The sequence below is a fragment of the Rutilus rutilus genome (assembly GCF_951802725.1).
Source record: "Rutilus rutilus genome assembly, chromosome: 2".
NCBI classification, from domain to species: domain Eukaryota; kingdom Metazoa; phylum Chordata; class Actinopteri; order Cypriniformes; family Leuciscidae; genus Rutilus; species Rutilus rutilus.
Window position 1 is genome coordinate 9,039,825 of NC_140210.1, and position 17,601 is coordinate 9,057,425.

General features: G+C 38.8%; 1 protein-coding gene across 1 annotated transcript; it reads right to left on the reverse strand.

Moving 5' to 3' along the window:
• Positions 1–7,863: 7,863 nt before the first annotated feature.
• LOC311286498 (ladderlectin-like) lies at positions 7,864–10,109 on the reverse strand. Its single transcript, XM_084402715.1, has 6 exons — positions 9,784–10,109; positions 9,581–9,661; positions 9,278–9,384; positions 8,774–8,896; positions 8,492–8,603; positions 7,864–8,336 (listed from the first exon to the last, which is right to left on the reverse strand). Exons 2-6 carry the CDS (start codon positions 9,639–9,641, stop codon positions 8,257–8,259), a joined length of 483 nt encoding a protein of 160 aa, XP_084258841.1. The 5' UTR covers positions 9,642–9,661; positions 9,784–10,109; the 3' UTR covers positions 7,864–8,256.
• Between the last annotated feature and the right edge of the window lie 7,492 nt (positions 10,110–17,601).

Here is a 17,601-nt window from a genome sequence, read left to right on the forward strand (position 1 = left end):
CGGCCCTAAAAATTCACGGTTTAGAAAGCCTAACTTCCTCATTATCTTCACCTGGGATGTTCCCATGACAACTCAGCACGGTGTCCATCAGCTGTTCTTAAGACAGAAATGTCTTAACACAACTGTTGCACTTGCAAATAAATATAGCCATAATTGTATTATATATATATGCGTTATATATGTGTTTGTGTGTGTGTGTGAGAGAGAGAGAGTGTGTAGGCCTATTTCTCTGCTCTCAACTTTAAAACTTGCAACAACATGACAAAAAATGTGTCAAATATCTGGCACATTTACATGATGGAGTAAAGTGCTCATGTTAATTAACCCGCGCTTCAACTTTCTGGATTGCGCCAAAGAGATAATGTCAGTTTGGTTTTGGGTTTTGTTTCATGTCTTTTATTTTGTAGTTTGTTTCTTGTTTCCAAATCATATATTGCTGAATAGGAGTTTATGAGTTATGACTAGGCTGCTATATGAATCAAGTCAAGTCACATTTATTTATATAGCGCTTTTTACAATACAGATTGTTTCAAAGCAGCTTTACAGAGATAACAGGAAAATAATGCAACAAAGTTTGTTTCCAGAAGAAAATAGCGTTACAGTCCAGTTTAAGTAAGCTCAGTGATGTTTCATTTTTGTTGTAAAAAAGTTATTAATTTAGTTAATATATATATATAGCCGCTCTGGAGAAAACCGTGATGTCATCGTCCACCTCAGTTCTCATATATGGCTTTTGGTTAATGTGTTGGCTGCCCTGCGGCAGCTGCAGCAGCCTATCAATAAGGCCCTATCGTCACGTCAGCTCCAATGGGGGCGCTTCGCGCCCAATACGTCACGTCCCGCCGAGACGGGCGTGGCCTAGGGCTATAGGCCCTAGGAAAGAGTGGCTAGAATAGCATCATTCCTGTAATAATATAATCTCCTATAAGGAGCAGTTATACTGATGATGTTTCGTACAGTCAGGGCGACCCCCGGCCTGAACTGACGAATATAGTGGGTCTTACACGCTGCCCATAGAGCTGCGTGATCAATCAGCGAGTGTTTGCTCAAGCAGTTTCAGTATTCTGGGCCGAACACATCGGGGCAGACAGTACAAATTTTTAGACCGAAAGCAGCTTAGCCTGCAAAGCGGGAACCTCTAGGTTATAAAACCTTATAAATGTAGATGGGGAGGCCCAGCCTGCCGCCATACAGATATCTTGCAAGGCAATCCCACTAGACCAAGCCCACGACGAGGCCACACCTCTCGTGGAGTGCGCTCTGACACCTAATGGGCACAGTGCTATAGCATCGACTATCCATCTTAGAACGTCCGTAGAGTGAAACAAAGAGCTGCTCTGTCTGTCTGAAAACAGATGTGCGAGACACATAAGCCCTTAATGCCCTGACCAGGCAAAGGAAGCTGGCGTCCTTTTCCTCGTTAGAGACCGGCAGGGCAGACAGGGAAATCACCTGAGCCCTGAACGGTGTGTTGAGGGATTTAGGAACGTACCCGTGCCTCGGTTTGAGTATGACTTTCGAGTCATTTGGCCCAAACTCCATACATGTCGCGCTCACTGAGAGCGCTTGTAAGTCCTCCATGTGCTTTATTGAAGCGAGAGCCAGAAGAAACACTGTTTTGAAAGACAAGTGTTTGATATCTATTGATTGGATTGGCTCAAATGGGGCACCTTTCATGGCCTACAAGACCGTAGAAAGGTCCCATATGGGAGGTCTGGGAGGATTTAACCTCTTAGCTCCTCTAAGGTGACTGAAGGCGGCGCGGCCAGCGGCTTCAGGTGCAGTGGCTCGTCCCGCTGAAAGGCTTTCTCAAACGGCGCGGCTTCTTCTCTCAGGATCCAGCGATGCGTGAGCTCCGCTGAATAGATGAAAAATCAGTGAGCTAGCCTCTCGAAGCTATATTTATAGCCCTAGGCCACGCCCGTCTCGGCGGGACGTGACGTATTGGAGCTGACGTCACGATAGGGCCTTATCGATTGGCTGCTGCAGTTGCCGCAGGGCAGCCAATAGGCGCGCGAGCCGTCTCGCCTGTGTCTGCATGCTGCCGCAACGCTTCGTAGACATAGCAGAAAGATGTTCTAAAATAAATATGATTTGTTTAGTCTTAAACACTCTCATGCTAGAAGGACCGTCAGCTAATTCTCTTTAAGCAATATTTGTTCATGTTTTTCATACATTCCTATATGAACATGTTTGACCACGCTTTTTTGCAAAAACTGTACAAAAACAAGATGTAAACAGTGTAATATGTAAAATGTCAATTCAAACGCTAAAACTGATCACTATAGTGACTTTTCTGTATTTGTTTTAAATGGCTCATGATGATGCATTTACTTTTAACCCAGTTGACCTCTAGAATTGAGGTTTTACCAAAGTGTGGAACTTTGTTTAACAGCCTCGAGCTTGGATGAATATGCCTCTCTTAGTGCAACAGTCAGATGTGATTCTGTTGTAATAGTTTAAGTGTAAAACACCATGCACTTTGTGTAATTCGTAGATAGAGGGAAAGTTGCACTAAATGAAGTATCAATTTAGTCAAACAGAAAGACTATCACTTAAATTCTTAATTGTCATTTATTTCTATAGACAGCTCTCAAAGAAACGTCTTCACCTAAAACACATAGGCAAGGCAAGGCAAGGCAAGTTTATTTATATAGCACATTTCATACACAATGGCAATTCAAAGTGCTTTACATAGAAGAAATTAAAATAATAAAAAGAAATAAGAATAATTAAAACAGTTTAGAAAAATAAAAAATAAAATACAGTACAGTACAAACAGTCGGACGAACAGCGGCACAGTGCTCATTCATTAAATGCATAGCTAAACAGATGTGTTTTGAGTCTGGATTTGAATGTGACTACTGTAGGAGCACGTCTGATCTCCTCTGGAAGCTGGTTCCAGCTGCGGCTGGCATAATAGCTAAAAGCGGACTCGCCATGCTTAGAGTGAACCCTTGGTATTTCTAGCTGATATGATCCTAGTGATCTGAGTGATCTGTTGGGTTTATATTCAGTGAGCATATCTGCAATGTATTGAGGTCCTATAGGCCATTGAATGATTTATATACCAGTAATAATACTTTAAAATCAATCCTAAATCTAACTGGGAGCCAGTGTAAAGACCTGAGGACTGGTGTGATATGTTCATATTTTCTGGTTCTGCTCAGAATCCTGGCGGCAGCGTTCTGTATGAGCTGCAACTGTCTTATGGTCTTTTTGGGAAGGCCAGTGAGGAGTCCATTACAATAATCCACCCTGCTGGTGATGAAAGCATGAACAAGTTTCTCTAGGTCTTGTCTGGAAACAAAGCATCTAATTCTTGCAAATATTTTTCAGATGATAGTATGCTGATTTAGTTATTGCTTTGACATGACTACTGAAACTAAGGTCTGACTCTAGTGTCACACCAAGATTCCTGACTTGATTTTTGGTTGTTTGACCCCTAGAGTGAAGGTATGCGTTCACCTTGAGAACTTCATCTTTGTTTCCAAAAGCAATGACTTCAGTTTTGTCTTTGTTTAACTGAAGAAAGTTTTGACACATCCAACTGTTGACTTCATCAATGCATTGGCACAGGGAGTCAATGGGGCTGTAATCGTTAGGTGATAGGGCTAAGTAAATCTGTGTGTCGTCTGCATAGCTGTGGTAAGCAATTTGGTTCTTTCTCATTATTTGGCTCAGTGGGAGCATATACAGGTTGAACAGGAGTGGCGCAAGAATTGAGCCTTGAGGGACTCCGCATGTCATGGATGTCCACTCAGACTTATGATCTCCTATACTCACATAATAACCTCTCCCATCTAAGTATGACCTGAACCATTTTAGGACTATCCCAGAAAGCCCCACCCAGTTTTCCAGCCTGTCCAGAAGTATGTTATGATCGACAGTGTCAAATGCAGCACTAAGGTCGAGAAGTACCAGCACCGATAATTTGCCTGAATCAGTATTTAAGCGAATATTGTTTATTATCTTTATGAGCGGAAGAACTGGTGTATGAAGAAAGAAGCAAACTCACTGCACTTGTTGTCTCTGTGCTGTGGTGCAGTCGGAAACCAGATTGAAAATTGTCAAAGTATCCATTCGAGCTTAAGAATTTGTTCAGCTGATTGAAGACAACTTTCTCAATTATCTTGCCTATGAAAGGAAGATTTGAGATCGGCCTATAGTTGCTTAATATGGTCTTATCCAGATTGTTCTTTTTCAGGAGGGGCTTGACAACTGCAGTTTTCAGGGAGTTTGGAAAACTCCCAGAGAGAAGTGAAGCATTTACCACTTCTAGAAGATCTGCTTCTAAACTGTTTAACACACTTTTGAAAAATTATGTGGGAAGTGTGTCAAGAGCGCAGGTTGATGTTTTAAGGTGCTGTACAGTTTCTTCCAAAATTTTGCCATCAATTTCTTTGAAGTCAGACATAGTAGCTACTTTCTCAGGTGGTTTGATCTGTCTGACCCCAGTGCAACTCAAGGATGTGCTGATCACCTTTCTGATATTATTGATTTTCTCAGAGAAGAAAGAAGCAAACTCACTGCACTTGTTGTCTGAGAGCATTTCACTGGGAATCTGGCTTGGAGGGTTTGTCAGTCTCTCTACAGTAGCAAAAAGAGTGCGTGTGTTGTTTAAATTACTGTTTATAATGTTTGAGTCTGTCTAGCTTTGCCTAGTTCCATATTGAAAGCATGGATGCTGTCTTTGTAGATGTTATAATGGACTACAAGTTTTGTCTTCCGCCACATGTGCTCTACTTTTCTGCATTGTCTTTTCATATTTTGCACTGCTGTTGAGTTTCTCCAACCAAGTTGCTGTTGAGTTTCACCCTGGCGTTGTGGCAGAGGCCGAAGAGCTCTCACAGGAGGAGGGGGAGGGCGAGCTGGGCCCGCAGGCTTTGGTGGTAATGGTGCCTGTCTTTTTTTGGTTGGTATCTGGGGGCTTGCAGCAAAAGAGTGGGATAGTCTGGTTCCAGCATACACCAGTTCTTCCATTTTCTGTGAGAAGCACAGATGTGGCGATGCTGGGGAGAGGGAAAACGTGTCTGGTGAAAGGGGCTGTTGCTCTGGTGTCTTCGGAGGCTGTAATATGCTGTCCTGGCTTCCCTGGCTGTTTTCCAGGAATTCGTCCTTGGGTGCTGAATCTTCAAGCAGTTCTGATATGTCTGTCTGTGGTGAGCTCTGTGTGCAGGGCTCTGCTGAGATTGTGTCCGTGAGCAGAGGTTGTTGTGGCGGAGTGGTGTTATCATGTCCATTTTGCTGCTGATGTGAAGTCCTGTGGTCATTCGTACTGTGTCCAGGTGTGTGTGTGTGCCGTTCAGATTGAGTGGATTGGCACAAACTGCAGAAGGATGATTGAGGGAGAAGTAGATATTGTCCTTTAACACTCTTGAACCAAGTTTGTTTGGGTGATGGCCATCCTGATGAAATAGTTGTCTCTGACTCCAGAAAAGATTGAAATTGTCAATGAAGTTTACTCCTTTTATATTGCAGGTTTTTTGCAGCCACGTATTAAGCCCAAGTAACCGTGAAAACCTGTTTGTTCCTCTTGCTGGGAGAGGTCCACTGATGAATGTTTGAACTTTCAGTCTTTTAAGTGTTTCAAAAAGCTCATGGAAATCCTTCTTAAGGAGTTCTGACTGCTCTTTATGAATATCATTCTTCCCCACATGAATGATGAGTCGATTTGCAGTCTTATGTTTCATCAGAATGTCCAACATACAGTCCAACATAGCCTACACAATATGTGAAACAGCATTGTGATATCTGAACAAGATGACTAAATCTAGCGGAGTAATAAAACCATAATTTGGAAACTTTTGTGTATTTATTATAAACGATGCTTTTCAGCCCTCTTTTCTTAGAGATTTGGTCTTTTGAATCTTACACGGATGTTTTGGACACGTGTGATTCTGTATAAAGATGATGTTTTAAAGTTAGTCCATAGGCTTTACAAGAGTGTGGTACTTTGCATCACTACGGTGTGACAAAATATGTTGGCGTGTAAAAATACACCCAAAGATTTAAGCACAACTATTTACACACATGAGTAGGAGAATATCTAACATTGTAGATTGTGAACATTCCATTATCTGTTTATTTGGGATTAATGAACATCCTTAACTCCTTAGCTCATATGTTTCTGTCATTTGTGCAGGATGTTACAGGTATTAGTTAATAACAAACAAACAAAACTTTAAAGCAACATGGAACCATAATATTAATATATAAAATATGGTATAATTACAGTTTGAAAATGACTTCCATAATATTTTCTTTCAGTAAAGCTATGCGTGGATCACCCAACACAAAGTTTTGCGTTTGTGGGTGAGATCTCACAAAGATTACACCAATATAAGCTTTCTCGAACATTGCATGTTTGCACTATGCCTGAAACTTAGAAATCAACATGCATTTCCTGTGGTTGTTAAACGCCTCAGGTAATTAATATGAAATGTAAGTTTGTCAGAAGAAAAAGGATCAGCCATACATTTAAAAAAAGTCTTCTAAGTGAAGATGTTGTGTTTGTCACAAACACATCTAAAGAGTTTTTATACGTGTGAGGAAACCTCTCGCAATATTACTAATCAAGTAATCACAGAAATAATGCAGGTCACCAGATTGTTTTAAAGAAATTAAAGCATAATTAAAGGTGAATCTTTATTTAAAGAAGATAGACTTCAGCTTTTGCAACACACAAATGTATAAATGTTCAAAATCGTTTGTGTCTTCAACTAGCCTACTTCTAATCCATACTTTGAAGCATCATGGTTTTAAGTCTGTAAAAATACAGAATAAAAATAAAGAAATAACTATATGACTACTGTAGGGGTAAATGAAATTTTTGTCTTGTTTTAGTGTAATTACAGTTTTTGTAAAGCAAAGAGTTGTATTAATGTTTTTTAAAGTCCCCGTGAACCGGAAGTTGCAAAACGACTTTTCTCCAGTGTTGTGACGTATTTCCAAGTGAAAGGGAATATTGAACAGAGGGCAGGGTTTTACTTTAGCGCTCCTCCTCTCCATCTCTGCTCATAGCAGACGGTTTAAGGAGTGGTTAAGCCGTCAAACTGACGTCATCAGAAAAGAAACGCCATTTCCAGACCGGAAGCCGCTTTTCAGACTTTGATTAAAGATTACCATGGCCAACAATTTTTTCAGTTTACAGAATCACCCAAAGCTCACAATGCCATTCAGAGTTCACAAGAGATAATTTCTCGTTATCTAGGCATAACACAGCATGGTACAAAGTGATGCTCTCTCTCTGTGATGTCGTAAAAGTTAAGACGTTCATCCATGAGTGTGTGTGGACAGATGCTTGAAAATATTAGGCTAGAAATATCTAATAGTGAATTAATAACTAAATTAGCCTAAATAAAAAATTTAAAACATAGTTTTGATACGTCTATTTACCAAGATTTAAATCTGTAGCTATAGGCTACCACTGCACATGTGTATTCTCATGCGTTGCGGAGTTTTAGGTGGGCGGAGACTCTATTTCTTATTCATGTGCTTTGAGCGAAGAGTGAATAAATCAGTAAGTTAGTGAATTAGAAGTTAGTGTTAACTTCACTAAAAGTCCAAAATTCTGCATATTTAGTTTTGCAAAGATCCTTTTAGTGGCTCTGTAATACAGTGCAAAGAATATCATAAGAAACCCATGCATTTCATTTTTGCATAATGAAAAAGTGCACCTTGAATTAATTTGTGCTTGACAATCACTAAACAGCTGCCATGAAAACACAATGATAAATTAATTCTTAATTTTCTATTATAGAACACTAAATAGGGGCAATAGTCTGGAAAGGCAAATATTTTTCCATACTTAATTAAAATCCCATACTTTTCTAAACTGCGCAGGAACCCTGTAGATTGCAACCAATATTTTCTTTCCAAAAATAGACTCACATATGCCTACGTTTACATTATTCACGTGATGTTCAAATCAAAGAGTAACATGGGGTTTTGAACTTGAGCCAGAATACCATGTAAAGACCATGGTGAATTCCAGGATCATGATGCATATTTTAATAAGACAAAACAAAGAGTTACATACAGTCCAATGTAGGAAACAAATGTCTTCTAGTGTTTTGTCATTCTACAAACCATATCCTCAAACCTTGCTATACAATATACACATTTATTTGATTGTCCACAATTCACATGCCTTGATTCAATGCTTTATTAATTGAGGAGTGTTTCAGAGAAAATTAAGAGATTGAATTTCAGAAATTTTTTTGCAAAGATAAGATCAGAAAATGTAGTACAAAGTCAATATGGACCAGGTTGACGGATCTCACAAATATAGGTCTTTGAGGTTGAACAGGATGCATCGTTCCAGCAACGGTTAGCTGTATGGTGGAATAATGAAATCAGTTGATCATTACAGTGGTGTTCAACTTAAGGCATAGAGAAATCCAAACAAGGCATTTAATGTTACTGTATGATATGAAATTATAGGATTGCAGATTAGTTAAAAAAATAAAAAATAAATGAGTGCACTCACAGGTCCAGTTGATCTCCAAACAGTTCTCAGGACCACCTGCATTGTTAGGTTCTCCAGAGCACCAGTTGGTATAGTCATACACAGTTCCATCACTCCACAACCACTCTCCGTCCTAAGTGAAGAGAATGAGTACAAAAAGTGCACTACTGTAGTCAGACGCAAGCCAATTAAGTTCAGCTTTGAAGTCAAACCATCTTCATTAGAAACTTTGCCTTTGATTAAAGCAGAAATTTCAGTTTAGACAAACAAATAGGTTTCTTTAGGGCACACAATTGAACTTACTTGTACACCATCATGAGCACCAACCCAAGTTTTTGTGGAAGCACGCAACAGACTCAGCAGGAAATTATTCTCTGGTTGATCATGCACAGATGCGAGATTCGCACCAAAAGATTGACAGTTTCTCTGAAGAGACAGATTTGTCATTACAAAATCTTATAATCTTTTTAGTAGAAAGCAGAAATGGCTTTAAACATTAGTAATTTGCAAACAAAGAAACATTCCCACTTATATTAAGAGCACTTAATCTGTACTAACATTTAAATCAATCATTTGATTTTAAATGCAAGCAATTAATACAGCTGTAATTAGATCTAGGATTACTCTGTTGACCCAGTGTTAACCCACCCTTAAACCTAACCATCAAACCTGTCCCTAACCTTACCCATATCCCTACTCAATAGCAGCAAAAGTGTCTTACAACAACACAATACATTGTACCAAACCATTTATTTAAAGACATAATATAAGGTGTTGTTCAAATAGCTTTGTTGTATAATACATTACCTCTGCTGTGATCCAGGGAACCGATTGAGAGAAGTACTTGTAGCACCGGCGTCCAAAATTTTGCCATCCACGTGGACATCTTCTAAAATCAAGTGTGGATTCACTACCTAAATGGGGATTTTGTAATATTTAGAATTTTTATTTTAAATTATTTCAAGTTTGTGTGATTATCTGAAAAAAACACTGAAACTTCAACACTGAAAATGCTTCATTAATCATGCAAATATCAGTAAATAGAATCTTGTACATTCCCATAATGCACTTAAACTGGCAAGAGTTTTTACAATTAAATGTTCTAGTTACCATCTGCATTCCCCATGGAGAAGACAACAAAAAGAAGCAGAAGACTGCTCAGCATTGCCATGATGAACTTGAAAAATCAACCTAAAAATGAATAAGCAGGTAAAGTTAAATGTCTGCACTCAAATGCTGCACGCTGTGGAATCTTAGTGTATTTTAAAGACAACGCAAATGTTATTCAGTAGGTTTCTGTTCCAAAAACTCACCTTGCTTTTCAGATCGTTGTCTTCAGAATCTCAGAGGAAGTGTTTGTTAAGTTCCAGAAAGAGCCCTGCGTTTATAGTCTACTTTACTAATTGGGCCTCATTTATCAATCTAACGTAGATCCGAGCGCAGAAATCATCTTAAGACAGGGTTCAGGTGTGATTCATGAAACACTGGAATACAGCCAATCCCATCGTACGAATGATCGGATGTTGATAAATGTGGCGCTGAAAACAATCGTCATTTGAATATCACGGCCCTAAAAATTCACGGTTTAGAAACCCTAACTTCCTCATTATCTTCACCTGGGATGTTCCCATGACAACTCAGCACGGTGTCCATCAGCTGTTCTTAAGACAGAAATGTCTTAACACAACTGTTGCAAATAAATATAGCCATAATTGTATTATATATATTTGCGTTATATATGTGTTTGTGTGTGTGTGTGTGTGTGAGAGAGAGAGTGTGTAGGCCTATTTCTCTGCTCTCAACTTTAAAACTTGCAACAACATGACAAAAATGTGTCAAATATCTGGCACATTCACATGATGGAGTAAAGTGCTCATGTTAATTAACCCGCGCTTCAACTTTCTGGATTGCGCCAAAGAGATAATGTCAGTTTGGTTTTGGGTTTTGTTTCATGTCTTTTATTTTGTAGTTTGTTTCTTGTTTCCAAATCATATATTGCTGAATAGGAGTTTATGAGTTATGACTAGGCTGCTATATGAATCAAGTCAAGTCACATTTATTTATATAGCGCTTTTTACAATACAGATTGTTTCAAAGCAGCTTTACAGAGATAACAGGAAAATAATGCAACAAAGTTTGTTTCCAGAAGAAAATAGCGTTACAGTCCAGTTTAAGTGAGCTCAGTGATGTTTCATTTTTGTTGTAAAAAAGTTATTAATTTAGTTAATATATATATATAGCCGCTCTGGAGAAAACCGTGATGTCATCGTCCAGCTCAGTTCTCATATATGGCTTTTGGTTAATGTGTTAAAGGGATAATTGTCTGGTTTGCATCAACATGTTGGGAATGATTTCTTGTTAAATTCATCTTTAATGCATTAAATAATTAATCAAATTAAATTTGAATGAACACAAACAGTTTGTGTGAAGGCATGGAATTGGACTAGTTCTGGTGCAGCTTCCATGTTTTAAGCGACACTGCCACAAAAAAAACCCCAATACTCACATTTCCATTGTATATCTCATTCCACAAAACAAAACATGCAAATTAAGAAAATAATATTAATCTACATGTCTCATTCCACAAAACAAGCTCTGCAACTTAATGAAATAATATAAAATAATATAAAACCTACTAAATTCTTACTATAAAGATTTATATATTATATACAGTCCGAGTGCAAGTCCGATGATGATACATTGGAGGAACGAGTTATTCAACCCGAACCTCCATCGCAAGGACAACTTGAGCAGGACGTTTCTCAGTGATACGCTGCTCAGTTATGGAACATTATGAGATGTTGCAGCTGTAATTCCTCACCATCAGCATTAACAAGTGTATGTCCATCAACAAACCCATGTGCATATTTCTAATTTATTGCAGTGCATATGCGGTATCAATAACGGTGCCCAGCACTAATGTGAATCTTGCTCCATCTTTACTCAGAGGAGTAAGAACGACAGACAATCTGCATTAATAGACACAGTTTTAGGTAATTGTGATACCTAATCATGACTGATTAGCAGAAGCATTTCAGTAAGACAGTAATAACGTGAGTTAGCTGGTTAGCCAGAAACGTACACAATATAAAACACAAAACTACATATTTTGAACATCCGGTAGAAAATATATACATCAATAATTATTCATACTTACAGGTTGTATACCTGCAAACTTGGTTCTGACCCATATTTCAAGAGCAAGCGTTTTGCAAATCCCGCGTTGAAATCAGTAAAATGAAGTTTGAGGGCTGGTCAAGTTGTTCGTGGCGGACAACATACAACATAGGCGGGCATTATGCAAATGTTTTTTCTAGTGACGTACTGTAGAACCGTAAAGCAGTAGGATTCGAAATACAAACAACTTGTTTACTCGGTTCAGAGTCGATTCTTTCTTTTGGGAGACAATAACTTTATTTATCGTGCACTTTCGACTTTACAACTTTGCAGAATGTTTACATTCACAAACAGCTATATTACACACTGCATAAAGGGGAATATTTGAAAAACCATAATAGGGACACCACTTTAAAAAAAAAAATTCCCTTATAGGAGCCAATGGCCCTTTAATTGATTTTATTTTTATTTTATTTTTTGTCTGGAGCCCTAGGCACTGCTTATAATGTTTTCTAGGCAACTTAACAGATGTAACGACTGAGACAAATCAGACACAATTATTTGGTATATGTACCAAAAAAACTTTAAACTTCACTCTGGGATCTGTGGTCCCATCCCCCAAACAGGGCAAGAAGGTCCTACCACGATCAGATAAGTTGGTTTTATGGGTGTAAAAGAATGTGACCACATGCTCAAGAGAGAGACAATGGGAAGACAGAAACAATCTTTAATACAGACTTTGGTTCATTAATCATAGACGAACTGATCTATAAAGGAACATGCATCCCAGAAACTGTGTGAATGATTGACTGTCTTGTGTACTATTATGTATATACTATGGTATGTATTTTATTATACAACCAACCAACGGTCAATGTAACCTTACCTGTATCATGTCTCCTATCTAATTAATCCTCATTTAATGACCTTCTCTTAGAATGCATTGTGGGTTTGTTGTATCTATCTGAGCATTAATGAACAGAAAAGAGGTAAGGCAGATGTCTAACCACACTTGAGATTGCGTCATAAATCTTCCCCACAGAAGAAACTCCCGCCAGAAAGTCCACCCTTCTCATTGGTCAAGCAAACCCGGAGAGGTGGGGCCTTTCTCAGGCTTTATTAGAGACAGTCCACAGTGACCGCCCTCTCTTAGCTCTTCTCTCTGGCCTCTGCTTCTTCCCAAGGGCCCCAGCAGGCCTGAGCACCACCTGCTATGCCTTCATGCTTCCAAAGGGAGTCAGACTGCCTTTTCTTCAATCCAGAAAACTACAACCTTACCATCACTGAATGGGCAACGATCAACTCTTGGCCTTCTTGCTACATTCAGGATGCCATTCTGTCCAGCGTGGCCTCATCAGGCCCCCGGGCTGCAGGCTTCAAATCACAACAGCCATGTGCTCACTCAGGAGAGAGAAGACTCTCTCTCAACCACAACAGCGTCGAAACCACCATGCAAGTTCATCATATCTTCTCCATCCAGCAGAGAAGAAAACGATTGCAACTTATACAGTGAAATTTGACACTTACAACGAACTCAATTTTCAACCACTTCAAGATTTGTAGACTGCACAGACCATGCAAGTATCAATTTAATGATGTGCTCTGAAAATGATAAGCTGATGGTTCTTTTCATAGTTAAATAGACCTTTGCCATAGTTCCATTTCCTGTTTCCGGTTCCATATCACTCAACATTTTACCTATGCATGTATGTATGTATGAATGTATGTATGCTTGTTTAGTTTTAGTTATGTTTGTGAGTTAGTTAGTTAATAAAACTTGTGCACAATATGGTTTCTGATCCTCTGCTTGCAACAAAGTCCATTTTACGATCTTGATCTTGTTACATGCTCTAAGTGCTGTACATGTTAAGAAATAATTATTTTTCGGTGGCCATGAAAGATACACTTTTCTTAGAATAAATGAATAATCAAAAGAGTTCGTTGGAACTGATTAATTGATTGTAATATTGATTTAGCTACCTCAAGTTAATCTAATTAACTGACCCAAATATGAATAATTAATCATAATTGGTAATTATGAGTTATTATTAATATTTCCCCTTTGAGCTAATATTGTTACACAGATCAGCCTTGTTTCCAGAGCGTAGTCCACCATGAGAGAGTGATGGAAGGTAGGCCTGATTTTCGTGTCTGAAGAAGTTTTCTAGGTTCCCATCACGGGTCTGACAGATGATGTAGAGTGTGGAAAACAGTAATTTTTCAGTGAGTTTTGTCTTGGACTGTCCTCTTATTGGAGCTGTTTTAATAAGAGAGAGCTTGTTCCTTTTCAAAGGGGTGGTGATGGGTTTCGTGCCCTGCATCTCTGTAACAAAGAGTTTGTACTGCTCTTGGTCTGCTAATTCTCTTGAGTCCAGCTTCAGAAGGTTGTTGCTGTCCTCTGCGAAGGGGTTCCCATTTCCTCAATCACGTCAAACTATTTTTGGCCTATTCATGATGTCTGTTTTCAGAGACACCCTTATTGCTGAACTCCATGGCATTTTCAAACTCATCAATTAGACGAGACACTTCTGGTCCAGCACAGTCCAGCGACAGAGGGAATCCTGCTTTTGCATCAGACCAACTGCTCCTCAATCTCCCTTCATTGTAGCATTGTTTTGCTCATGCGCTTGCGATTGTTAATTAAGAGTACATGAAAAATGCTTAATTTCATTCTGCATCTTCTCAGATTCTGTGATTTCATTGTAATCCGTCTCACAATGTCACTGAATTAACCATTAACTACTCACCTGAACGGTTTATGATGCTGTATATGGTATCATTGTTATCATTCACCATCAAAACATAGGGGTAGACATCACATTTGACATGTTATCATGTTTGAATCGGGAGATATGATACAAAATACTAAATTTGGTCAAGGCGGAAAGTAAAATGGCCGCCACAACACGTTTTTGCGATGTCACATCACCTGGACTAAAATACAAATGTACCATTTTGAGCTGATATAGGCTATTTATTAAAAAGTGTGGTTGTAGTTTCACTTCTAAAAACATTGAACATTAGTTTAAACAACAGTTCATGCAAATGCAAAGTTTTAAAGGTTAGAATGGCACATCATACATAAAAAATAGCCTAGTTATGGACTTTTTAGCTGCAAATAATGACATTTGAAATTGAAACCGTGACTGCAGCTGAAGAATTAAAACGCGTGTCAGTGTGACTGTCTAAGCCCTTGTTATACTGTTAAAGGTACAATATGTAAATTTTTTGCTTTAAAAATAGCTAAAATCACTATATCTATGTTATATATTTTTTTTAGTTGTGTACTTAAATTATCCCGACTGTTTCCAACCACTTTCAAACCAGGAGAAATTTGTAATTTAATTCGAAGACACGTACCGTTTCTTTATTTCCGTTTTGTCGCCGTCAATGGCGTCATATCCGCGTTCTCCCTGGTTTCCGCTCATACTGCCATAGTAACCAGAGCCCTCTGATAGTAACCAAGGCGACAGGCGTGGACAACTGTGTAGTTCGTAATGTCTATCTGCACGCTGTTGTTGTTTCGTTCAAACATTATGGACCATGGCAAGCAGACTTTGGATAAAAAAGGAGAACTAAAACGAGAATCAATATCAGCGCGGTGTTTTCGAGATACCGTGAGCTCCACGTCCGAGACTTCGACCGCTCCTACATGTACTTTATTAAACAGGTGAGCACATTTACATAAAACTAATCAATGTTATATAGTTCAACAATGATAAAATGTTAGAATATGATCTGTATGTTATTCTAATGTTGATCTAGCTTACTGCTAGTCTCATACAGACAAACTAACACATAAATTTCAACACATTCAAATGCAGTTTAGTGTGATAGTGTAATGTTAGACCAAGTGAAACAGCGATGGGTTACCTCACAAGTTTAATTTGTCTAATAAACTGACCTGTGAGTAGTAATTCTGCACTTGCGTGTAGTGTGGTAGAGTGAAATGTCCATATTCCTTTTATATCCGTGGGACTCGCGTCGCGTGTAGAGCTGATAGCTGTCTCTTACCAAACCCGACCTGCTTCATATCACAGTCATGATAAAAACATCGATGTATTTACTCATCCATAAACATTATTAGATCGGTCGGCTTGACACTGACGACAAGATCCATAATTCTTGGCAAATGTTGCGTCATCAAACTATACCTTTGTTATTGTAAGAGGTTAGCGACCCCTAGCGGCGAAAAAAATGACATATTGTACGTTTAAGTTGAATGCCATCTTACTATATTTTAGGTTCTCTTAACCTCTTCATATGCGCTGGTCATGTTTTACCTGGTTTGATTTTAGGGCGACCGACCTTATAGTTTAGAACGGGGCATTTAGCATTAGGGACCCACAGGGGACCTCATGAAGCTGGAAGGTGGGGGGAGCCCTAGATTCAGGGTTCCTACACATTTTCCATTTCAAAATTCCATACTTTTCCAGACTCAAATTTCCAAACCTCTCTGTATATTTGCAGACCATATTTAAAGTGCCCCCTATTATGCTTTTTCGAATATTCTCTTTCATGCAATGTGTAATACAGCTTTCTGCAAAGTTATGAAGACGAAAGAGCATGCGATAAATAAAGTTGAATCGACTCTGAACCGCCTAAACGAGTCGTCAGGAATTCGAATCGTGCTTCCATGACGGCTACACGTCACTGGGTAACACATTTGCCTAATGCCCACCTACGTTTTATGTTGTCCGCCCGCAAACAACTTGGCCCGCCCTCAAACGCTGTAGCTGGTTTGTGTTGTGTATGTCGAGTGGACGCTGTTTTCTGCTCTGCAAAAGCAAATTCTCTTTGTAAACCCTTTCAAAGGATGAGGATGTGAAAAGTCTGGTTAAATTACCATAGCAATACAACAGCAGTATAAGCTTTTGACGAATGCTTCTAAACTAAATGAGGTTTACACTTCTTTACAGTGTGTAATCGCTGAGGACTGAGGAAGCCTCCTGAGCTGAAGTTAATTTATGGTAATGTGTGTTTAGCTTCCGACAGGCGCTGTAAGTGGTCGACCAATCACAACAGACTGGGCCGTCTGGCCAATCAGTGCAGAGCAGGCAGCGGAAAGGAAGGATTTAAAGAGACTGAATCATCGGACGATCAGTTTGAGAATCATTGAAAAATATGGTGATGTACAATGTATATTATGAGAAAATTAGTATTTTAACCCCCTAAAACTGTTTTTAAGACCTTTAAGTTTTTTAAATCCTTTGCTGTAGTGTCAGTAGGAAATATCAGTTTACATTTCCAAAGATTTATTTTGCCATTGTAATAATCCAGTGAGATTTTTATATGCATAAGGAGTCTGACAACAGCCAGTGCTCCACACGAAGATCTGATCTCACCTCCATCAAGTCCATCTGGGATTACATGAAGAAACAGAAAAAAACTACTAAATCCAGAAGAACTGTGGCAACGTCTCCAAGAAACTTGAAGAAACTTTCCTACAAAGCTACACTGCAAGTGTACCTGGACAACAGCTGTTTTAAACGCAAAGGGTGGTCACACCAAATATTGATTTGATTCAGTTAATAGAAGCTAATTGATAAATCAAATCTATTTATGACATTATTTTGGAAAGCATCCTTACTTTACAGCATTTTTACACAAGTGCCTAAAACGTCTCACAGTGATGTAGCTTTGCAGGAAGGTTTCTTTAAGCATCTTGGAGACATTGCTGTAGTTCTTCTGGATTTAGTCTGTCTCAGTTTTTTTCTGTTTCTTCATGTCAATGATGGTGAGATCAGATCATAGCGGCTCTTGTCACTCCTTGAGCATACAAAAATCTCACTGGATTATTACAATTAAATGGCAAAATGAATGTTTGGAAACGTAAGCTGACACACTACAGTAAAATATATAAATAACTGGCTTAAAACAATTTTTGGGGGGTGAAAATACTAAAGTGCCTTAGACTTTTGCACAGTATTGTATAAATACAGACTTTTGCATGCACACAAGAAACTTTTTCGTGCCCTCGAGAAACTATTCACATGCGCACAGGATTTTTCACA

Bases quoted from the DNA above. Each gene is read 5' to 3' on its own strand.
- LOC311286498 (XM_084402715.1), bottom strand. From the start codon at position 9,641: ATGGCAATGCTGAGCAGTCTTCTGCTTCTTTTTGTTGTCTTCTCCATG. The intron at 8,897-9,277 runs GTAATGTATTAT...CTGTCTCTTCAG, and splicing joins TTCCCTGGATCACAGCAGAG to AGAAACTGTCAATCTTTTGG. The intron at 8,604-8,773 runs GTAAGTTCAATT...CTCTTCACTTAG, and splicing joins GTGCTCATGATGGTGTACAA to GACGGAGAGTGGTTGTGGAG.